Consider the following 24,902-nt stretch of genomic DNA (forward strand, 5'->3'; position numbering starts at 1 on the left):
GGGGGGGTCCCTGGAAAGAAGCAGTCTGCATGTGGCTGTGAGTCCGGCAGGGCCGGCCTCAGGGAAAATGGCAGACTTTCTTTGGCACCCTTCAAGTCTTGCTCCCGGAGCAGCAGGCAGCTGCTTAGCAGGCAGAGCAGCAGCAGGTGGAACAGTGGCAGTGGCACTGCAAGTGTCATGCAGCCGAGATGACAGAGAGGGGACCCATGTGAGCACCTGCCTCCTGCCCCACAGCCCCCTTTATCCCCTCTCCCCGCCTCCCGGATGGGCATGGCCCTTCTGCAGCCTCTTGATCAGAGCGCCCACCCCCCTTCCCCCCGGCACGGCACCTTGGGCGATCACCCACGTCACCCACCCGTAAGGTTGGCCCTGGAGTCTGGTGAACCCCGAGAGAAGCAGCGGGCTGGAAAACGGCTGCTTCTTGGGGCAGGACATGGGTGCCTTCCCTGTGTGCAGTTCATACCCAGACTGTTCAGGGAAATGGGACCTGTGTACATTTTGTAAATAGACAAGTTACATATAGAAACTATCCGTGCCCCATGTCACCGATTTCTCATCCAAATGGAAACTACCCTGCAAGGCCCCATATTTCCCCTATGTCTTGGCCAAAGGGGCAACGATAGCCAAGCTTTGCCAGTAGTTAACAAAATAGCTCATAATTTCACTTCATAATCTGAAAGTCCCCAACTTCTGAAGCCTTATCCCAATGTGTAGCTCTTATGAGAAGGGGGAATAGAACAGCTTGGAGGTCATTCCCACAAAACGTCTGCTGCTCCAACATGGCACTAAGAAGCATAGCTTTCAGAGTGTCAGACTAAAGCTAATGTGGCTATGCCTATCCGTTCTGCAATTGCATCTTAATTTGTGGGGTAGATGTACCGGAAGATAAATACACCGAAAAATCCCCTGGCACTTCTAGCAGGCCTGGGGCGTAGCTTCCTCCCAGGGTTGTGGTTAGTTCATATTTTTAAAACACTTGACACTACAGAAAAGCAAAGCATGACCTCTGATCTTACAATCAGATCCATGCAGGCCTGTGCAGAACCCCATTGACCTCAGTGAGACTGCAGATGGGCACAGAGATTTTCCACTGCTATTTGATTGCAGGGTTAGGGTCTTTATCTTATATTTTTATTTTACTGAGAAATGAACAACAGAGCGATGTGTAAGCTCCAACAAGGTTTATTATATGATACCAATCACATTACAAATGCTGGTTGCCAAGAAGAGAGGTGTAACTGATAAACATGGTATAAATCAATCAGAAATGCTTTGTCGTAGTCCAGTTTGTGTGTCTCAGGACTATAAATCCCAGCATACAACGGGCAGGACTAGAAAGCTGCTTGCAAAAGAACTATGGGCTCAACTCAGCCACCCTTGCTTACCCTGAGCAGTGCCACTGATTTCATGGGGCCGCTCCTGAAGTAAGGTACAGGTCACAGTGAGAGCAGGTTCAGAATATGGCCCATTGACTCTATGTTACAGGACTGAAAAGTCGTGCTGGGAAGAGTCGTTCAGAACATCCTGAAGCTGAACGTTCACGTCTCTTCCGATAAGAACTGAAAACCATTTTGCGAAGGGCAGAATCATGCAGCCATTTATGTGAATCTCACTCGGCAGATCAAATTCCATTTCAGCAATTTGGCTGTAGCTGTGTTTTGCCTATTTGTTTTCTGAACTTGAATCTGGGTTTAATCCGGGTCACTGATTTCCGTGGAACTACTTGTGTTTGGCCGGTGAGCCAGATTGGACCCTGTCACTTAAGTGCCTGATCCAAAGACTCCCATGGACTTTAATAAGCTTTGGATAGGGGCCTTAAACACTGAAGGGCAGTTGGGAACCTAACTTCCATTAGGCTACTTTGAACATCCCAACCCGAAAGAGCAACAAATTGTTTAAATAGTATTACCCCAATGAAGAGACGCGTTTACAGCATGGAAATGTGTGCTGCCTAGGAAACATACGCTGTTGGCCTAAAGGAACCAACTATGGCGGTCATGGCTCCCCAGTCAGTGACTCCCCAGTACTCCCTGGGTCTCAGGAGGTACTGCCATGCTCGGTAGTTTGGCTGCCCGCAGAAAATCCGGTTTCCTTCAAAAACATGACAGGACTGGATGTCCCTGGGATGAAATTCGTCACAGAGAGAAGGATAGTCACAGAAGGATTTGGTCATCCTGCCTCCCACGTCATTTGTCTCATAGACTCGTATCCTTCTGGGAAGACAAACACAAACACAGGTGTATAGCACATGAGCAGCAGCTCTATATGATCATAGGTTGCTTGCTGCTTTATTGACATTAATGATACATAAATGTATGACAAGTTGTGTTCAATTAGCAGAAAAAGGGCCTGATTCACTACTGCTCCGACAGTTTTACACAACTCCAATGATTTCAGTAGAGTTCCAGTGGTGTAAGGATAGTCTAAGCAGTGGGGAATCAAGCCTAGGGTGTGTAAATTATACCTAGCTTTAGCAAGTGAAGGATGAAAGCAAGTGGTAAGTGACAGCTGGACTGCCATAAGGGTCATATGCACCAGAATTGCCAGCGTTACTGTTCTTCAGTGGATAGGGCACTAGAATGGTGCTCAGGAGAGCTGGGTTCTGTTCTTGACTCTGCTACTAACCTGCCAGGTGGCCATGGGCAGATTTTCTCAACACTCTGTGCCTCAGTTTCCCTTCCCACCCTTTGTCTCTTTAGTTTGTAAGCTCTACTTCAGCCCTGTCTCTCACTATGTGTTTGTACGGTGTCTAGCTGCATGGTGAGACCCTCACTGGTTAGGGCCTTATATATCAAAATGTATTATGTTGAGGGTGTCTGTTTTTCAGAGTTTATTAATTTCATTTTTGGGGGTTTATTTTTAGCAATTTTTGAGTTTTATCTGGCTGTCCAAAAAGGTCTTTCTCTTTGTATCCACTGTAATGAGGAATGTATATTATATATATTGTTCATTACAGTAATGAATAATCTCTTTGTAATGTTCCCTAGTGAGCTTTAACATAGCACTTTTTCGAACAGCACTACATTAAAGTACACTGGGGAACCTTTAGTGCACACCAGCAGGGTCTACATGGTCCAATTAATGTGCAACATGCTGGTGCACTATAGAAATGAACCCCCCCATAGTCCACAATACTGCTCCATGTATGCAAGCCCTTAGATACAGGTTGTCATAAATATAAAGGGAAGGGTAAACACCTTTAAAATCCCTCCTGGCCAGAGGAAAAACCCTTTCACCTGTAAAAGGTTAAGAAGCTAGGATAACCTCGCTGGCACCTGACCAAAATGACCAATGAGGAGACAAGATACTTTCAAAAGCTGGAGGGATTGAGAAACAAAGTGTGTGTGTGTGTGTGTGTGTGTGTGTGTGTGTGTGTGTGTGTGTGTGTGTGTGTGTGTGTGTGTGTGTGTGTGTGTGAGTGAGTGAGTGAGTGAGTGAGTGAGTGAGTGAGTGAGTGAGTGAGTGATGCATTTGCCAGGAACAGAAAGGAATGGAGTCTTAGAACTTAGTAAGTAATCTAGCTAGATATGTGTTAGATTCTGTTTGTTTAAATGGCTGAGAAAATAAGCTGTGCTGAATGGAATGGATATTCCTGTTTTTTGTGTCTCTTTGTAACTTAAGGTTTTGCCTGGAGGGATTCTCTATGTTCTGAATCTAATTACCCTGTAAGGTATTTACCATTCTGATTTTACAGAGGTGATTCTTTTACTTTTTCTTCTATTAAAATTCTTCTTTTAAGAACCTGATTGCTTTTTCATTGTTTTTAAGATCCAAGGGTTTGGGTCTGTGTTCACCTATGTAAATTGGTGAGGATTTTTATCAAGCCTTCCCCAGGAAAGGGGGTGTAGGGTTTGGGGAGGATTGTGGGGGAAAGACGTTTCCAAGCGGGCTCTTTCCCGGTTATATATCTGTTAGATGCTTGGTGGTGGCAGCAATACAGTCCAAGGGAAAAAGGAAAATAGTTTGTACCTTGGGGAAGTTTTAACCTAAGCTGGTAAAAATAAGCTTAGGAGGTTTTCATGCAGGTCTCCACATCTGTACCCTAGAGTTCAGAGTGGGGAAGGAACCTTGACACAAGTAAACCTTTCTGGTGTTTTTCCAGTGTTTACTGGATAAACATCTGTTTCATTTTTTTATTGGGAGTGTTTTATCAGTGTTTATTGGTTAAAACCGAAAATCAGAATCCCTAATTATATTCTTGCCTCAGCGCTCGGATGTCTATAAACAGATTGGCGTTAATTTATCAACTAGTAATTCTGCTTTTCATAAGAAATAGTGAATACCTATTCTCTCAAAAATACCAGAATTGCTATCTCACCTAACAACCTCCCCCTTATATATCTGAAAGAAAAATATATATTCATTATCTCTCTAGGAGAAAACGCAACACATTGAACTAAGATCATAGCCCGATATTTTAAATATTTCACCTTAATTTTTCCCTCTTCCCTACTGCTCTTAGTTTCTTTCTACCTCTGCTAATCATTTTTATTTTAACTCTGTAACTGTCTAAAGCATTTTGGGATACAATTTGTACGAAAGTTGATGTACAAAATCAAAGCCTGATCATACTCCCATTGAAATCAATGGTAAGAACTCTGACTGTCTTCAATGATGGAAGGATCAGACCCCGAGTTTGTATTTTAGGCCTGGATTCTGCAAAAGGTAAGGCCTAAGCTACACACACAGACCTCCCAACCATCCCACGTTTTGCAGGAGTGTTCTGCTTTGATTCCTCCCCAACCTCCACTCCTGTCCCAGTTGAAGTGAACATTTCCTGCATTTTGGGACAGATGTTGGGAGGGGGGTAGTTGGCCCGACACCCCTCTGTGTCCATCTACAGAGAGGTATATGGGCCAAACCTGAGTGGCAGTGCATCCTGCTTTAGTCTCTCGAAATGTTGGGAAGTATGCAGGCAGGTTCCTGTACCAGGATAACTATGGCAGGTTAGCGGGGTGATTTTTTTACCAATATAGTTTTCCTGGTGCAACCACGAGTGTAGACAGCTACAGTGGTATAAAGGTGCTTTATATCAGTTCAGCCTATTCCCCTTTTTGTGACTTTAAGCACCTTTATATCAGTATACCTACCTCCACAGGAGCGGGGTTGTACTGCTTTAATTATATCCTTGTACAACTTTTGTGCATAGACAACGCCTTACTCACATGAGGTAACCTTCACCTTGGCATTTGCAGGACTGGGGCTTCAGGTTCCGACTGAGCACGCTTGCTCCAGTCCAGCAAAGCATTTAAACATGTGTTCAGGATTTAAACACCTTTACAAATCTATTTGGGCTTCTGTTTCCCATCCCCCCCTTTGGCTATCCCTTTATCCAGATTGTAAATTCTTTGTGGCAGGGACTGTCTCTTGCAGCACCTAGCACAATAGATCCCTCAACTTGGCTGATGGTTCTAGTGCTACTCTAGTACAACAGATAATAATCATCACCCATAGAAAGGACAGTGAACTTACTGGTGTGATTATGCAACAGGACTTGACGGAGTCATTGAACCCCATCCATTGCTGGTAATTTGTATATTCCCCCTTTTTCAGGAAGTACTGATGTCCTATGTAATGGGGGCGCTCATAGATCATCCAGCAGCCACTTTCCACCTGGATTGAGTTGCAGCGGTTAAGGTGATCATGCATATCCGGCTGGTCAGCGGTGACTGCATAGGAGCGGCCCTGGAAGTCTCTGTCCTCATAGAATATGATCTGGGTTGAAATAACAAAGCAAATCTAATAACGTTTTAAAGCATTTGTTTAAAAAATTGGCTTTTAGCTTCTGGCTCCCATAAGATCTGATCTGAAAAACCTATTGAAATCAGTGGAAAGGCTTCCATTGTCCTCAGTGGGCTTTGGATCAGGCCTAGAAAACATCCAGGATTAATACTGAAGCACTGATATACATTTTCCTATCAGGGGCACAGCTAGTTAAATGTGATTGGTTCAGCGGATGATGAGCAGAGCAGATGTCTTCAGATCTCACCCTAAGGACCCTAATGAGCTGACGTTCTCCAGCTCTTCGAGTTGGCAAGGTGGAGATTGTGTGCTGCACCTCTAGGAGTCTAAGAAGAGAAGGAGCATGAGCCACTTTTGCACGGCTCGGGTTTTTGGCTGGTTGGCATTCTGAAACAGTGAAACTTAGGCAGGTCAGGAACCGCTTTAAGCTAGTGAACAGGAGAGGCTAACAGGGGAGATTGGCGAGGGAGTTCTTCAAGTGAAGGAGGAGCGATGATGTGACCCTTGGGGTAAGTTTGTTGTCTGTAGTGTCTGTGTTTGTGTTTGCGATGTGCTTGCTGCTTGACTGAAATATACCATGTGATATGTTTGTTTGGGGGACCGTCTGCTGAGCCTAGTGGCAAGGCTGAGAGCTTCTTAATGAGGCTTTGATCCCTCAGCCCTTTAGCACCCACCAACCCTTAACCAGGGGATGGGCTATTCAGGAAGACCAGGGCTTTAAAAAGCCCACTCCTAAACAACCAGAGGAGGTAGCAACCAAGAGCAGCTAACAGGGGAGTTTTGTGAGGGGGAGTGTGTGTGTGGGGGTGCTAGATACACTTAACATTCTTTAAACTTAAAGCCAAAAACACCTCCCGATAAAAACAAAACATCAACAAAGGAAGGAGCTGCAGGAGTAAAAAGAGAATTCAGGCAGAAGTCCAGCAACAGAGTGGGGGGCTATCCAGTTTATTGCACCCAATGCAGCATGCAGGATTATCTGCCCTATGGGCAGGTGGAGTACGTGTGCATTTGGTGCAAGGAGCTCCTGGCCTACAGAGACCGTGTACGGGCTTTGGAGACCAGGGTGGCTGAACTGGAGGAGCTAAGGGAGACAGGAGAGGTACATAGATGAGACTTTCTGGGACACAGTAGAATGGTCCCACCCTCGGTCTGACAGCCTCTGTGCTGTTGAGGAGGATGAAAGTCTCAGGGAAGGAAAACATCCAACTGGAGCGGAGGGAAATGGTCTCATAGTTGGGACCCTCCTTCCAGATGATGCTGTGGTATCCTCTCTCTAATACTTCAGTCACTTGAATAGCCTTATGCTAGTCGCAGCAATTTCCAAGTAGGAGTTAAATGTAGTTTTTTTGTGTGACATCAGTTGATACTTAAAAAAATAAATAAATAAGGAGAATATTCAGACACATTCCCATATTGCAATGCGCAAACTGCAGCACCTTCTGATAACATGACTCCAAAGAATGGTGTGCCTGTTTGTGAAATACAACCCTTTTTAAAAAGTCAGAAAATAAAACACCAACCAAATAGAAAAAAATAAACCTAAAATAAAGATTTTGTACATATCAAATATCTTTGTATTTGGCTGTTAGTAAGCACATAAGATTTTAATATTTCCTTTTTTAATCCAGTTATCGCACACTTGTGTGTATGTTTTCATTTCTTTCTGTTAATCTATTACTAGGCTGACATACTCTGTATAGGTACACACACACACATAAAACAATATAATGGTATACTGTATTTCAACACAGTATTTACTCATTTTTTTTCTTACCTTTGCCATGTTAGCCAGAGCTTAGCTGCAAGACCTCAATACTCTGGGAGGTTCAACAGTCCTTTATATAGACAACACAGCGCTGGCTCCACATGAATTGGACAAAAGGGAATTTTTTGTCCAATAAAGAGAATTCCTCATTCTTTTTCCCCTCATCATCAACATTATTCTTTGTAAAGAATTGTTATGGCCTTTTGTTTACTGGGTGCCAAGTGTATTGTTACTGTAAATAACAAAGGGACCAGGTTAATGTGTACGTCAGTCAATATTGCCATTATTTCACTGACGTGAACATGTTCAAGAGAAAATGCTGGTAAACTGCTGCTGCAGGATTGTTTCATAATCTTTATTCTCAATCTCTCATTGTTCCCTAAGACAAAGGCATTTTAAAATTTCCATGGGCCCTCTGACATTGAAAAGCAGCCCTGGTATTATGCTAATAAAATGCACATTGACTTCAGTAGGATTTGGATATTAGGGGAAAAAATGTTGTTCCTTAGATTTTGTGGGCTATATTGTATTTATGGTGGTAAATTATGCACACTCAAAAAAAACCTGTGTGTAGTAATGGATGCTTAAATCAATTGGTTATTCACACCTGAGAGTGAAAATTTAAACATTTGAAGTTCCATAGGCAGAGATTTTATCTGCCACTGGATAGAAAATAGTCCCATTTAGTCTCATCTTTTAAGAGTTCATATATATTACCACAGAAATGTAGCACTTTTTACATAATTTTCTGTGCACAAAAAAAGGTTGTCCCAGTTGAGCATAGAATTTCCTGGTAGGTTTTCACATTTTTGCGTTTCATAAGAACATAAGAATGGCCATACGGGACAGACCAAAGGTCCATCTAGACCAGTATTCTGTCTTTGAACAGTGGCCGATGCCAGGTGCCCCGGGGGGAATGAACAGAACAGGTAATCACCAAGTGATCCATCCCCTGTTGCCCATTCCCAGCTTCTGCGAAAAAGAGGCTGGGGACACCATCCTTAAACTGGGTTGTTTGGGATTGGCCACATGGTTTGATTCTGGTTGCTTGATTGGTATCATACATGATTGTTATTACTCCTTTTACACCTTTGTATAGTGGTAGCACTTAAAGGTGTGCAGGGCGATCAACAGAAGCCACTTTGGCCATTTCTCAGTGGGACAGGCCAGAGTTAAGGTGTTCTGTGAGCTAGTTAAAAAATCACTGTGGCTCCAATCCTGCACTGGGCTCCACTGGCAAGGACACCAGTTTCTATTCCATGTCCCACTGAAGTTAATGGGACTCAGCATAGCACAGGGAGCTATGTCACCAAACCAATACCAAATCTGTGTTCTGTGCTTTTCCATTCAGATTAGTGATTATACATGCTTGTATTAATATAACTGGACTAATACCAAGTTCTTGAGAACCCATAAGCTACCAGTTGTATTTGATTACTTGCTCCTTTAAAGGGAAATATAGGCAGCTCAGGGCCGAAGCTGCCCTATTATTCCAGGGTGTCTCACTGACCCTGTGGCACATATGGCAATTTCCTTTACTATTCTGGACACACCGGATTGAATTAAGGTTAAGTATTTTATGTATTATTGTGGGGTTGAATGTAATGCTTCGAGTGGGGAGATGTGGCTAATGTAAACCCTGGGAAGTGTTATGTGATTCAAAGGCCTATTTAAAACGATGTCGGACAACCCAAGCTAAGTGAAAAGAAAAGGAGTACTTGTGGCACCTTAGAGACGAACAAATTTATTTGAGCATAAGCTTTCGTGAGCTACAGCTCACTTCTTTTTGTGGATACAGACTAACAGAGCTGCTATTCTGCAAGCTAAGTGAGGTTCCTAGGAAATACCTGCGGAGAGGTGAATGTAAATTACCTTCTCTGATTATGCAAAGATGCAGCCTTTTGAAGCTTTGCCCGAAGGAGGGGACCATTGTCTGGCTGAGTACCTATTCAGGGTCTCTGCAGATCAAAGACCCAAGCTGTATAAAGGAGTGACTCACAGATGCATGGGGGGTATTTGTTCTGAGCTAACAGCTGTTCTGAACTTGTGGTGGGGTTTGAAGGATGGATCGCCTGCCAAAGCCCTTGTTGGAACTGGGGTGATCACTGATTGGCATACGTGTAGGTTCTTTTTTCGGTAAGCCTTTCAGCTTAAGAATAGATGTGCTTGCTCAGAAAGGGCTCTGTGGTAGCGTATACCTATGGGCAATTATGGTCTGCTGAGGCGGTCTGACTTGCTGGGGAACTCAAAGTGTAGGCAAAGAATTGTGCAGCTTGGAAAAACATTGGTCAGGAGGGAGAGAGACATGTGTGTCTACCCAAGAGAGGGGATGGCTGAGGAGCTGGGAACCTAGAATGGCTGCCGTTGCTGGACCACAAGGAAGAAATGCAGGTGCAGTTGCACTAAGCTGCAACAGACCCTTTTTTCTCTCTCTATTCCTCTCCCTTTCCCTCCACTCAGACCATCAACCTCCAGTCGGGCCTACACATATTCTCGTCACTTATGGTACAAGAGCATTCTCATCCACAGCTGCTGCTGCATGGGATGCTCCTCTTGCATCTTTCCACCTCACTGACTTGTTCTCTCATTTCAAATCCTACCTAAAACAGACGTGTTCTCATTTGCCAATGCCTTGTCATTGCTTTCTCCTTGTGCTACTCTTCTTTTGAACTCTACATTTGCATTATGTACCGTAACTCTGTAATGCAGTCTCAGATACGGGGCCAGTTCCTCAGCTGGTGTATGCTGGTATAGCTCCAGTGATTTCACTAGTGTACTGCAGCTGAGCACCGAGCCACCAGTCTGCATGTGAAGGATGCTCTACAAAATAAATGGTTTTATATCTTTGTTAGTGGAACTATAGTCCTGACTCCATCCAGTGGTGTTGGAGCACCAAGAGTCTGACTCTGCCAGTCCTCCCCCAGCTAAGTAACTGCAATTTGTCAATGTACTTATCTGGGCAAAGGTTTGCAGGCTTGTGCCTTTATTGCCCAACATCCGGAGTTTTTGAAGCAGAGCTGAACATTTAAAAAATGGTATGTGCTCTATTGTCTTCTCTGGGATCACATTTCCTTTGTGAAATCTCCCTGTTCCTAGGGTTTCACTGCTTATACAATGGAGCAGGAATGTGCTTCTGCTGGAACTGAGTGCTCAATGGGGAAACAAATGTGCACGCCTGGAACGGGCTGGCTTGCCCCTTGAAGGGCTAGAGGCCTGGGCCCAGCCAGCCCTAGTTACTCAGGAGGCACACCTGAGCAGGGATGAGCTGATTCCCCTGCAGGAAGCTACCAAGAGAGTATTCCCAGGGACAGCAGAGGCTGCTGGGTTATGAGGAGGGTCTAGAAGAGAAACCTGGAACCTGAGGAGTGAGGCATGGACAGGAAAGGCCTGGGAGTGATCTGTGGTAAGTGGATGGACGCAAGACCTTCATTTTTAATGTGTGTTAATTTCATAACCCCGAGCCCAAGCAGGGGTGTGAATGAACACATGGGGTTATGAGTTACTGAAGAGACCCCTTGGAGGGGGAAATGCAGGCAGGGGGCTGCTTGAAGGTTGCCATGAGGCTTTGTGGGACATGGCCCCTGGATGACAGTGTAGATTCATTTAAATTCATAAGCCAGTTTGGGTTCTGGGTGTGTTTCCTTTCTGCACATATTTGAGGTCAACTTTGGCTAGCAAAATGATTTATGGAAAAGTACATTGTATGTTCAAATAACGCTGAACTGTCGGTGTAAGAGGGTCAGCAGCCTTCTGAGCGCCCCTCATGGCCAGAGGTCACTCGGTAGCACCTGGCCTCAATTTCCTCTTCGTCAGAGCCCCTTATGAACTCCGCACAGTCTCTCTGCCAATCACAGCTCTTCTTGAGGTCTGGGGTGTTGGGATAATTGAAATAAGAAATACAAAATGGAGTCTGTGACATGTGACTTCGGAACTCCATCCTTGTTTACCTCAGGGGCACTGACTCTAAGCTAGCCCTAACTGGTCAGGACTGGATTTTCCTGCCCAAATCTCTGAAGGTTCTATCACCTCAGACTTGCTTGGCATTGCTATTTGGAACAGTCCAATTTTTCCCGCCTTAACATCTAGAAAAGACTGACCCCTGTGTGGATGCGGGGCTGTCCCTCTGAGTGGCAGCCTGTGCACGGTGCGGTACGGGTCTCATCGTGGTTCCGACCATATCGACGAGAGTGACACCTATCCCGAAGACACTGGAGAAGACCTTCAACACTTACCTTACCCTGCTGTTCCATCTCCGGAGGGCTTCTCTTCCGTGGAGATCACCATCCATCCATTGGACTTCTCAGAGTTCCTCCTGGACGGCTTTCCACTAGCCCGATAGTTGAGGTCTGAGCACCACCACCGCACACAATTCAGCACCTAGATTAAGTAGGAAGAAATCAATCTCTGTTATAGGGTACTGAGGAGGAATTTATCAGGGGCTGGGCTTTATCTGAGTCCTCCACGGGAGGCATTTATCTGGGTCTGGGCTTTACGCCCCATTGGAAGTCACTGTCACTATTGCTATTGGTTGTGATACTGGTTTGTGTTTGTGGTTTTCCCCCTTCCCTATTAATTGTACTCTTATCGCTAATACACATCTCTTTGCTTTCACCTTACTTACCTGTCTCCTCTTCATTATACACCACACCATACCTGAGGTGTTGGTCCACTGGGTGATTAGATACCAGAGTGGGTCGTATCTAGGGTGACCACATGCTAAATACAAAATATCGGGACCGCCGCAGGGGGAGCGCCTTTTCAATTGTTACACTCGCCCGGCATGTTCGGCGGCAGGAAATAAATCTTGCTGGCGAAGAAAGAAGTACCCGCTGCCGAAATGCCTCTGAAGCCCGTCAGCGACTGAAGTACTTGCCGCCGAAGTGCCACCGAAGACCCAGACGTGCCGGGTGAGTGTAAAAAGCGCTCCCCCTGCCTGTCACCGCCACCTAAGGAAAAAAAAAAAAAAGAAGACACTCCTGAAACAAAATATCGGGACCGTACTTCAGTCGGGACGCGGGACAAACTGCTCAATATTGGGACAGTCCTGATTTTATCAGGACGTCTGGTCACCCTAGTCATATCTGCACTTCTGAGAAAAAGGAGTATCCATTTTCTTTCCCTCTACCCCACCTGGTTTATTCTAAGAGTTACCTTTCCCTCCCTTTAAGGCAACAGGGGCCTTGGGGTTTTCTTAATTAATACACAGTTCCCAAAACAAACGCAAAAAAAAAAATCTTCCACCCGCCCTTCTTCCCTTAGGCACTGTCCTATCCTGCTCTCGGGGAAAAAGTTCCAACAAAACTTTCAACTGGGTCTTCCCAGCCCCCAATCTCTTCCTCAGGAGCCCCTCTCTCCCTGCGCTTTCACTCGGCAGTTCTTTTTCTAGCTCAGCCGTTGCTGAATTTGCCCTCTAACTCTTTATAGCCTAGGTGCAGCCCTGCCCCTTAACTGGCTCAACTAGGAGTGCCTGCTCCGGCACAGAGGTGCTGGTCTTATTTTAATCACATTCCAGATGAATGTTATGTAGGACCCACAGAATGTGTCCTCAGGGAAGCAAGAAAGGGGTTAACCTCTTCTGTGCCATATAGCAGGGATCTGCAAGGGAGCAGGGTGAAGTCAGCTATGCAGGTGAGTGGGGAATCAGCATGTTAACCTTAGGAGCAAGAGACAGGATCTAAATGAATTTAGTGAGACCCTAACGTGCTCTGGGTAGGTCTCTCCCACTAGTGAGGAAGTATCCATGTCCTATGGAATTCTGTTCATTCCAATGGCATTCCCGGCGCTGAGGTTAGTGTGGCAGTTGAGTGCTTCAGATCCTGGTAGGGATGATGTGCAATGGGACAAAACATGTGTAAATGATGCTGGAGGCCATTAGGGACATATTATAAATTGAATAGTACAACAGAAACATCATGGTCTGTTAGGACCCTGGGGACCTGGTGCTCCACTACATTACCCTGCTTTCAAACCAGCGTTAAGTCCACTGATGTCACGATACTCCAGTGATGAGCGGAGAATCACGCTGAACACAAATCGCATAAGTAATAAATTTGGCCTTCAGTCTACTATGATATTGAAGGCTGGGTTTTCAACAGACAGAGGTAGCTACACTATGAAATGCACCGAACTTGTACATCTGCAATGGTACACACATGTGCCATGATTGTATGTATGTAAATTAAATAACTATACATACAAACAAATACTTGGATGCCCAAGTACCTGCTGGTGCATGCCACACCACACTCTGTGCAACACTATTGGTGCGGTAAGGTCCACAATATTTGGAGTGAGGTACTCAGTATCTAGCTGCTGAACGATGGCTCTACAATGTCATACCGCTATAGTGTATGTGTACTGGGATTGGTGGGCTACTTCTGCTGACAGGCAAAGGAGGAGCTGCCTTATTTTTATTCTAACTAAGGATTTCAGGAACACCAAACACTTTGGGTCAGACTGTTGGTGAGCTCAGTTAACTGTTACATGCAAATTAACATTAAAAAATGCTACAGTATGAAGTTAGGGGCCAGATTTTCAGCGGGTCAAAACTGAGCAAATGTCCATGCATTTGTACATACCCACTTTGCACACACAGTCATGCTGTGTATGTGTGCACAATTCTAGAACTATTTGTACACACAAATATACCTAAGCAATAAGAATATCCTTGCCACAATGTCTTACCACTCAGTCTAGTGCTGGGTAATAAAACACATTTATATTTTTATACACACACACACAAACACACACACACACACACACACACACTTTCTTTCCTACTGTGGCTGCCTCATTCTTATTCCCCAAATCAAGACTTTTTCAGTCGCTCCTTTAAACAAACCATAAACCTCACATGTACAAGTCTCAGAAGGAGATGCATGCCCCTTAGGAGAGCAGAATACTGAAGATTAAATGTGCTGTGTAAATCTGAAAGAATTTTGCCCAAAACTTGTTTTCAGAGGGTGAGCCAGACTGTCTATTTCTGATACCGACTTCTCTGCACACTTTGTAGTTACATGACATCTCTTCAAGGATCTCAATGCATTTACAAACATGAATGAGAACAGCCCATCAACACTCTTCATGGAGCTGAGAATTACTGTTGATGGAGAAAGTAAACGTAGAGTACCCCACTTGCCCTTGGTCACAAGGGAAGTCTATGACAGATCTGGGGAGAGAATCAGAACTCCTAACGCCCTCTCTTGTTGGCTAATCACATACAAACCTTCCGCTCTGGGGCCCAGAAGTGCACCCAGGACAGCAAAAAACTCCCACAGTTTTACTGGCTTACGGCAAGGAATACTTTTTTTGGTAGGCCAAAACAAACAAAAACAAACAAACAAAAACCACTTTGGTCTCTTCATGCTCCTTAATCATCACTGTACAGATCAGGGAAGTCGACTTTGTGTTTGAACTGGTAAATTTCATATTAGTTTTGCAAGACTGGTTTAGTAAATGCCCAAACACCCGTTATACTTGGCATTTATATAATACAATTACTATAGATGCGCAATACTCTACATCTCTAAACAAGCAAAATTAGGTATCCCATCCCTTATCACTCTGGGATGAGTAGTTGACATAACATCTCTCTGTTCTGGCTGGGTACAAAAACTAGGGCTGGATTTGCATCAGCTGATCAAAAGGAACACTGTTCTGGCCAATGGCAGACACCACCTCATTCTTTGCTGTACTGAGATGCATGGCATTTATTCTTTGAACTTCTCTACCTAGCTTGTGTATGTTTTATATGTTCATTGTTACCAGTGAAAGGGTGAGAAGTGAATCAGTCATCAATGGCATGTTAGCGACAAACTTACGATCCATGGATACAAGACACTTTGAACACTGTCAGTGAAGAAATGTGTGTGCTAGGTCCAGTGGTGAGCTGGAGCCGGTTCGCACGAACCGGTTGTTAAATTCTGAAGCAGTTTTAGAACTGGTTGTTAACCCCCTTTCCCTGCAGGGGGCACTGAGGCTTTGATGGGCTCTGGCCGGAAAGTGATGTAATTCCTCCTCCGGTCACTGGGGGCGCTGCGCTGCGGGAGCTATGTGGGCTGCTGCCTGGCCCTGGGTACGAGCCCTGTTGCTGCTGCTGCTCCCCCAACCCCTGGCCCTGGGGCTCCCGCTGCTGCCTGGTGGGTCCCTGGCTGCTCTGCTGGGCCTGGGCTGCGTCCTGCTGCTCGGGCTGCTCCGAGCTGCTCTCCCCGTGAGTACCCACCACCCTGCCTGCAGCCAGCCCCTGTCTCCAGCCACCCCTGCACCCCCTGCCCGCAGCCACCCCCGCACCCTCTGCCTGCAACCAGCCCCTGCCGCACCCCCTGCCCTTCCCGCAGCCAGCTCCTGCCTCCAGCCACCCCTGCACCCCCCAGCCGCAGCCAGCCCCTGCCGCACTCCCTACCCTGCCTGCAGCCAGCCACACACCCCCTGCCCACAGCCAGCCCATGCGGCACTCCCTGCCCTGTCTCCAGCCAGCCCCTGCCACACCCCCTGCCCTGTCCTGTCTCCAGCCAGCCCCTGCCACACCACCTGCCCTGCCTGCAGCCAGCCCCGCACCCCCGCCCACAGCCAGCCCATGCTGCACTCCCTGCCCTGTCTCCAGCCAGCCCTTGCCGCACCCCCTGCCCTGCCCTGTCTCCAGCCAGCCCCTGCCACACCACCTGCCCTGCCTGCAGCCAGCCCCGCACCCCCTGCCTGCAGCCAGCCCATGCTGCACCCCCTGCCCTGTCTCCAGCCAACCACTGCCGCACGCACCCTTTGCCCGAAGCTAGACAGCCCCACACCCCCCGTCTCCAGCCAACCCCTGCTGCACCCCCCTACAGCCCTGCCCAAAGCCAGCCAGCCCCACACCCCCTGTCTGCAGCCAGCCCTGTACCCCCCTGCCCTGCCTGCAGCCAGCCCCTACCTCCAGCCAGCCCCACACCCCCTTGCTTCCAGCCAACCCCACACCCTCCTGTCTCCAGCAAGCTCTGCACCCCCTGCCCTGCCCACAGCCGGCCCCCACCCCCTGCCTCCAGCTAGCCCTGCCCCATGCCCCTGTCTGCAGCTGGCCCCATGTCCACTGGTGCCCTGCAGTTCCCAGGGCAATAACCCCGCACACCTGCTTCAATGAGGGGGGCAGGGAGCAGCTGGGACCCACACATGTGCACACTCTAGGGTGACCAGACAGAAAGTGTGAAAAATCAGGACAGGGGGCGGGGGGTAATAGGAGCCTATATAAGAAAAAGACCCCAAAATCGGGACTGTCCCTATAAAATCCAGACATCTGGTCACCCTAGCACACCCCCACGGAGTGGTGGGGACCCACACATGTGAAACGGAGCTCATTTCTGTTCAGGCCCATCTTTTTGAAAAAGAACTTTAGGTAGGGTTAACATACACCCGTATTTTCCCAGGAGGAATTTTTAAAATTTAAAAATTCCTCCCGGACGGCGATTTAAGAACCAAAAAGCCTGACCTGTCCGGGAAAATACGGACGTATGGTAACCCTAGTGCTACAAAAAATACATACTGGGGCAGATCCCTTAAATCAGAACTTTTTATAGGAAACCAGTTGTTAACATTTTGGCAGCTCATCACTGGTTAGGTCCTATAGCAGTGTAGAATTTGCATGTTTTTCTCAGGTTTTATTTGAATATCTGCTATGTGTTTTTTTTTTAAAAACAAAAAGCTACCAGCTAAGGCCCTAATTCAGCAAAGCACTTAAGCACATGTTTAATTAATCATTTCAGCATGTGATTAATCCCATCGATATTCAGTAAAGTTATGCACATGTGTAGTGTATAAGGAATTGTGTGGTATCCCTTTTCAATACTTTGTGAGCCCTCTAGTGGTCCTCACTATCCTGCTTTGGAAGCCATAAGAAGACCCCTTCCAGAGTAGCAGTGTATACATGGAGCTAAGTCTACATGTTGGTGTGTAGCTATAAACATGGTTATCTGGACCCCACTGTACTCATGTGGTCCCTTCATATTACGTGCATTGTATAGGGAGCACAAGACACAACAACATGATTAAGTGCTCTGCTGAATCAAGCCTTAAATGAATGATGGTGGGCATTAAAATGTAGCATAAGTTTTACAGTGTTGTTGTAATTTACTGTTTCTTGTAAATTATACACGGCATGCTATGGGGCTGAGGTGACTACTATATGCAGACATAATTACATTAATTATAACTCATTTGAAATAGAATTTTCTCAGTCAGAGCAGGGATAGCATGCTGTTATTAATCCAGAATGCACACTTCTTTCTTTGCATAATGACTGCCTGGCTATTGAGGATTTGGGCCAGATCCTCAACTGGTGGAGGTTAACATGGCTGTATTGAAACCAATGGAATTATGCTCACCATTCAGACTATAGCAGCTCCCAGTCCTCCTGAGCCAGGCTGTCCCCTCTGCGCTGCTCTGTGGAGATGGGGTACAGGGGTGGGGGGACGGGGAGGGAGACATCCTGACATCAGCGCCCTCCTCCCTCCCCGACCTTCCGCTCTGCACTGCCAGCAGGAGGGTCCCAGGAGCAGCTGCAGGATGGAGCAGCGTGGGTGGAGGGGCACCTGAACACATGCTGCCAGCTATGCGTGCTCTGCTATCAGCTGGGTGGCTCTTAAATCTCTCCTGCATGGCCGCCCAAGCGCGCAGCTTACATGGAACACAGATTGTGGCATAATGATGGCTCATGGGTCCAGTAGACTGTTAGACTGAATTTGTGGACTTAAGTCCTGTCTATATGGGCTTGGTTTTGTGCTGCTGTAATGTTTGACCGTAGAGGTTTGTGCTGGTACAATTAGATAGATGCAGTTACACTGGTGCAAATTTTCCTTGTCTAGATAAGCCGTTAATGTCAAGTTTTGTATTGGCTTGAAGTTGGTAACCAGTTAATGACAATTTCTTATATAGAGGTTTTCACGAATAGATCTCAAAGTGCTTCACTGTCTGTAATGTATTTATCCTCATAATACACTTGTGAGGGAGGTGTTGGAATTTTCTCCCAGACCTCTTTCCACTTGGCTTCCTAAATTCGACTCCAGACTTTGTCAGCCAGGTATCTTTATTTGGCATACAGAAACATTACACTTTGTTGATTAGACTCAAAAGCAGAGTGGTGGTGAATATAGGCTACGTCTCATACGTATCCAAAGTTACACAGAAACTCTCTCCCTTTATATACACTTACACATTTTATTTTGTAAGCAGGGTCTGAATGAATGCTTCCCTGATAGCTATCTGGGAGGGGGAGAGACTTGGGTGTGTTTATGTTAATACAGTTTGCTCCTTCTCTGATTACATATTCAGCAAAAAGCGATCAATTTTGGCTGGTGTTGGGTACCTTACTACTGAATGTAGGGGTAGTGAAATATGATTACTAATGTTGTAATTATTGTAGGAATACAGGAAAGCTGGACTGTGCTTAACCTGTCCCAAATGACTATGCTTAACCTATCACCCTCAGTTGAAAGAACCTCGTTAAGTCAGGGGCTCGAATGTCAGACCCCTCTTAAAGTAAGATGGGTGGAGATAGATATCACCAGGTAGAAGACTGCACACTCTCAAGTCTTCTCCATAGAGTGGTTTAACCTTTTCCTCCCCACTGTTCAAAAAATAGAGCTAAATAGGCTTAATCAGGAGCCTCTTTGTTAGGTTAAACGCCCAATCAGAACTGAAATCACTTAAGATAGTGCAATGTTTCTGCCCAGCCTCCAAAGAGCTAAAAATTACTGAGACTGATGTGCAGAGGTCACAGCAGAGAGGCAGGTGGCAGAAGAAGGCAACTGACAGTCAGCTGGTGAACGAGTGGCTGGTGCGGTGGAGAGGTGCAATGAGCGGCCAGCAGAGTGGCTGGTGGAGAGGTGCAGTGGGAGCAGTGAGCAGGTGGCTGGCAGAAGCAGCGATGCAGGCTTCCGGCATGAGCAGTCAGCAGGGTGGCTGGCAGAGAGGGGTGGCGAGCGAGTGCCCAAGCGGCGGAGCAAGTGAGGAACCTCTTTACCCCACCGAGGGGAGGAGGTGAACTCTGCAGATGTACCTCTGAACTCTGGGTCTGCACTGACCAAGGACAGCAACTGTGAGTGGGGAGCAGAGAAGGGTTGGGCATGTGAAAGGGACTTTTGGGTTGCTGGTCTTAAGAACCTGAGGGGAAAAGGACACTGCCCAACCTATCATTTGAACACACCCCTTATAATTCTTTAGCTTTAACAGCCACTGCCTTCATGGCCAAACAGGACAATTTGTTTAAACTGGTAGGCTGATTCTGTTTTGCCTCCAGTGGTGGGGTGCAGAATATTTTCCCATTCGTTTTTACAAAACTTACTTACACAGGTAGTTTTTATTGTGCAGCTGGCATCTGGCATGTTCTGAATGATTGGGGAGTGAGGAATTACCTACCGACTGTTTCTGAACCTCTGGACCGTCTCCACACCATTCACATCAGGACATGCGATGTCGTAACCCTCCACCACTTCATGGTTGCAAATTAACAAGACAAAAAGAGGAAACCATTTTGTGCTTTTTAATTTTTATTGAGGTTTATGAGTGTTGAGCTGACTTTTGTGAACCCAGCTATGCCTTTTACTTCCCAGGACTATGAAGAATACAGAGGGGTCAGGTCAATCCTACCTGAAGCATGGACTGGACCACTTTGCCTTTGGGAAATGCTTGCAGGGAGCCTGATCCTGGATGATGACTTTAGATCACACATGATGCTCAGTCAGGTCTCCTTTGGCATTGAACCATGCCTTGGTTTTTTATATGTCCTCTTCCTTTCTTACCACCACACTCCTCTGTATCTGCATCTGCAAGTCCTGTACCAGGCTTCGGACAGGACCACTATAGCCAGATGGGCTGGAACTGGGCTAATTATATCCTTCCGCATTCTCATTAGTCTCCCCATCAGGCCTCGTTGGGGGAGAAAAGGCTATGGATTTGCATCCCTAGCTCTGATGTGCATTAGTACCAGCGGTAACACTTCATCCCAATTGCTGTCTCTTGCAGTATCTTTTTTAATTTTTAAGCTTGGATTTGATGATGGTCCTATTTATTTGCACAACCTGTCCTGCTGTTGCTGGCTGATAGGGAATGGGAACCTTTTGATCTACGTCCAGTTGGGTCCATAATTCTTTGACAACAGACCCCACAAATCCACTCCCATTGTCTGAGTCAATAACCTTAGTGCCCCTGCAGAACACATTGCCCACCAATTATTTCCCTCTCGTTATGGCAGTCACATATTTAGTGTGGAAGCCTTCCTGCTCCTAATGTGAGAAAGCATTGACAACAACTAGCACATATTTGTTACCCTCTGGTGTTAAGGGCAGCTCCAAAGTATAGTAGATTTGAACTTGTTTCCATGGACCTCTCTGTGCTTGTCTCAGAAAAGCTATTTTTATGTTCTTTGTTAGCTGGATTGTCTAGTACAGATTAGACCAGCACCAAGGTGTTCCTTCAAGTCTCTTTGCCGTTGGGGCCATGTCTTTGGCCTTTGCCTCTTTGGAGTGACCACACACAGTGGACCTGTGCAACCATAAGAGCAGATCTTTTGTGCATATTTTGTGGTGCCAGCCATACTGAACCTTTCTTTAATTTAAACATGGGAGTTCTTGCTGTATTGCTAAGTTTTGACCTTGTACATTCATGTTTTGGCTGCAGGCTTGCTCCCAAAGTGGTCTTAACTTCACATCCCGTTTTGAATGCTTTGTAGCTGCCTTAGCCCTGCAGCACTGCCCACTGGAGTTGCATGAGGTAAGCGCCTCCCGGCTGGAGCCCATACCTCCAGCCTCAGCTCTGAGCCCCCTTCTGCACCCCAGCTCCCTCCCGGAGCCCGCACCCCTCTTGCTCCCCAGCCCCCTGCCCCAGCCTGGTGAAAGTGAGTGAGGGTGGGAGAGAGTGGGGAATGGAGTGAGCGGGGGTGGGGCCTCGGAAAAGGGGCAGGGAAGAGGCAGGGCTAGGGTGTTTGGTTTTGTGCTATTAGAAAGTTGGCAACCCTAAGTGTTTGGCCATTTTTTGTTTTTTTACTTTAATTGTTGTTAAACCTCTTTTATGTGCATATATAATATAACATAGTGGCTAATGCCATCTGTAAACTGAATGTCTTGTTGCCGTTGCTCTTTTCATAAGAACATACATAAGAACGGCCCTACTGGGTCAGACCAAAGTTTCATCTAGCCCAGAATCCTGTCTGCCGGACAGCGGACAGTGCCATGTGCCTCTGTATTTAATCTTGTCCCAGTACACACCTTGATAACTGTACTAACAGGTTAGTCTTTCTACAACGGTGACCCTTCACTACTGCCCATGAAAAGAGTCAAGGATCAGAACTTCTCTTATTGTATATAACAGTCTCTGTGGCTCCAAAGTGCCTCTGCTGCTGGTAAGGCTGGGGAGCTGTCTCCACGGCTCCTTCTCCATTAGCCCGGCGAGCCCTCTGAATGGCTCCCCACCAAAAGAGACAGGAACAGCACTATGGGGCCCTTCCCTCCCCAAGGAGTGGGAGCAAGGGCCCTCTGCCCTCAGGGAGAATAGGGGTCCTTTGTACCTCCCACCCTGAGATGAAGGAGTAGGGTAACTTCCAGGACTCACCCTTCAGCCAGGGTGTATCTGCAGGATGCATGGACTGGGCCAGGGGTGCTCTTCTCTTCCTGCTTCCCACAGACCTCTGTTGGGCTGGTTTTGGTGGCTCCTACAGTTAACCCCACACTGAGGTCCATGGGGCTGTTCAACCTTATCAGAGCTATTGTTTCAAGCTGCCTGCAGACTTGAGCAGACATCTCTGAATTTGTTCCACCTGGATCATGTTTTCAAGCTTTGCTTTACACACACACACACACAACTCCCACCCCCGGGCCAGAAGCCACAACTTTAGTTACACACTGGATGTTCCAGATGATTCCAGGAGCTGGGGCCCTCAACCCAGACGTGTAGTGCCTATGGCTAGTTAATCCTGCCCTGCCCTGGATTGGTGCTCAGGTAACTCTGGCCCGAGGCTCGGCCCCTGGCTGGGGGGAGAGCTGTGACTGGCGCTGCCTCTCAGCTGGGAGGGGGATGTGGCTCATTCCTGTTATCAGCTGGCTGCCCAGATCTGCTTGCTCCGTGCCTGGTGGCTGGGGGGGCTCTGGCGGTTGCTCCCTGGTGGTGTTTCCAGGGCCCTCTGGCCAGGGAGTAAAGTTTGGAGCTCAGTCCAGGACCCCTCTAGCCCTAGCTCCAAATCTATGGCCAGGGCTGGGCCGGAGGATTATGATCCAGACTACAGCTGTATGGTTACAGTCCTCCTGTCCGCTGCTCTATGGTCCAAGTCCTGGATGTTTCACTCTATGATTCAGCTCCTACTACGTGTCTTGTACTGCATATTGTGTAAGGTCTGCAAAACCATTGAGCTGACTGGGACAGAGCCTTGCGCTCCCGTACTCCCTTGTGTGGCTGCCCAGGCCTGAGCCCTGTGTTTGGCATTGGGTCCTTTGTGCTGGAAGTAGCTGTACAATGCTGTGGGAGGGCAGGGAAAGATGAGGGACAACTTTTGGTTCAGAAGATACCATAGCCCAAGATAAGCCTTGACGTTCCCCTTAGTACACTTACAACAGCATGCTGAGAGCACAGTGGCTGTTAAAGCATTTTATTCATTGAGACCCTTCCAGGCAAAAGGCGTCTTGATTCAGTAAAGATCAGTGGCACGTCTCAAAGAGCCGACTTTGCCACTCATAGAGCCCCACTCGCTGAATCTCCTATACTCCCCTGGCCTCAGCAGGTATTGGCGACCTCTGTAATTTGGCAATTCATAAAGGATCCAGTGCCCATCCAGCACAGAACAAGAGAGCATCTCGTGGGCACGTAGCTGGTCCATGACTTGCGGAGAGTCCTCGGTTAACTCTGCCATGTTGCCTCTGTGATCCTCCTTCTCATAGATCTTTATCCTGTAGGTGCCCCTGTGCTATGACAGAAAACGAGACAGGGTAATAGAGTGACCACAGCAGGCTGGCTGCCTGTAATCCCGGGCCCTGAGTCAGCCCTGTGCCCTGCTCCAGTGATACAAAGGGCATCCCTGCAATGTCCCCCCAGCCATCCTGGAGAAACTACCTCTAGAGGAAAGAAAACAGTTCTCATTTTCAGTCTTGGGTATCTCTGCTGAACATGATCAAGCAAGTGCCTTATGATTGTGGTTTGGGCAATTTTGTCATTAAAAAAAAAAAAAAAAAAGAGAAGCAAAATCGAACTCACAGGTGGGATCATCCGGCAGGACTTAATGGAGGTGCTGAAACCCTCAGACTGCATGTCAGGATAATCTCCCCGTTTCAGAAAGAACTGCTGTCCCTGGAAGTTGGGACGTTCATAGAGCATGAAGCAGCCACTTTCCACACGAACAGAGTTACAGCGGCTGAGCTGACTTTGCAAATCCGGACGGTCGCTGCTGCACTCAACGGAGCGGCCCTGGAAGTTTCTGTCCTCGAAAAGGATGATCTAGTGTGAGAAAAAATCGGCAGAGTTTTCAGTAACATCCTATACAGTGTGACTGCGTCCTGGCATTCCAATTTTTCTCCGTTCAGCACAGTAAGCATGAAATGTCTGGACCTTCCTTTTTACTGACTGCGATGATAAAAATGATACACTCCTTTGATTTCAGTGAGATTGATCCTCATTTACATCATTGTAAGAGCAAAATTGGGCTCTGAGTGTTTAATATATAGGGTTTAGTACAGATGCTAATTCCCCTAAGTCTGCATGCTTTATTCTCTTCTGCTACTGGTATAGATCAGGAGTAACTCCTATGACATAACAGAATAAGGCTACGTCCACACTGTGCACCTTACAGCACTGCGGTTGTGCCGCTACAGCTGCACCATTGTCAGGTACGCAGTGTCTCTTTGTCGCCAGGAGAGAGCTCTCGTGACGAAAAATTAAAACCATCCACAACGAGGGGCAGTAGGTTCGTCAGTGGGAGAGCGTCTGCCGCCGATGAATTGTCCATGCCGGCTTTTCTTGTCATTAAAACTTTTGTCGCTCAGAGGTGTGGGGGGGAAAAACAAACAAACCCTGAACGACAAAAGTTTTGATGACGAAAGTGCAGTGCAGACATCGCCTAACTCTGATGTAAATGAGAGAATCAGGTCCCTGGCTTCAGACTGACATACCGAACAATCCAGTCCAGACAGGTTTCTCTTACCTTTTCCATCGTAGCTGGATTCAGGCTGCAAGCCATAGTATTCCAGACGGGCAACTGCCTTTTTATACCTCACAACCAGTGCTCAGTGTGCACATGTTAACAAAAGTCTTTTCTCTGTTCATAGAGCCAACACATGACTCTGGGGTCTCATTCACTCTTTGTACGAGTGTCCATAGCTTTTGTGTAGCAGGGAACAGGTTTTATTCCTATTGTTACCAATGAGCATTTCTGGGCCCTGGATCTGTC

General features: G+C 46.8%; 2 protein-coding genes across 2 annotated transcripts; both read right to left on the minus strand.

Moving 5' to 3' along the window:
* Window positions 1–1,248: 1,248 nt before the first annotated feature.
* LOC102944651 (gamma-crystallin C) lies at window positions 1,249–7,528 on the minus strand. The gene is made up of 3 exons (XM_007071916.2): window positions 7,520–7,528; window positions 5,462–5,715; window positions 1,249–2,213 (listed from the first exon to the last, which is right to left on the minus strand). Exons 1-3 carry the CDS (start codon window positions 7,526–7,528, stop codon window positions 1,952–1,954), a joined length of 525 nt encoding a protein of 174 aa, XP_007071978.1. The 3' UTR covers window positions 1,249–1,951.
* Window positions 7,529–22,783: 15,255 nt separating this feature from the next.
* LOC102944346 (gamma-crystallin B-like) lies at window positions 22,784–24,665 on the minus strand. The gene is made up of 3 exons (XM_007071827.2): window positions 24,657–24,665; window positions 23,714–23,953; window positions 22,784–23,426 (listed from the first exon to the last, which is right to left on the minus strand). The coding sequence occupies exons 1-3, from the start codon at window positions 24,663–24,665 to the stop codon at window positions 23,151–23,153; spliced, it is 525 nt and encodes a 174-aa protein (XP_007071889.2). The 3' UTR covers window positions 22,784–23,150.
* Between the last annotated feature and the right edge of the window lie 237 nt (window positions 24,666–24,902).

The sequence above is a fragment of the Chelonia mydas genome, chromosome 11, assembly GCF_015237465.2.
Source record: "Chelonia mydas isolate rCheMyd1 chromosome 11, rCheMyd1.pri.v2, whole genome shotgun sequence".
Classification (NCBI taxonomy): Eukaryota; Metazoa; Chordata; order Testudines; family Cheloniidae; genus Chelonia; species Chelonia mydas.

Coding starts and splice junctions, on each gene's coding strand:
- LOC102944651 (XM_007071916.2), bottom strand. Junction 2,214..5,461: donor ATCACACCAGTAAGTTCACT/GTCCTTTCTATG, acceptor TTGTCTTCCCAG/AAGGATACGAGTCTATGAGA.
- LOC102944346 (XM_007071827.2), bottom strand. Junction 23,427..23,713: donor CCTGCCGGATGATCCCACCT/GTGAGTTCGATT, acceptor TTTCTGTCATAG/CACAGGGGCACCTACAGGAT.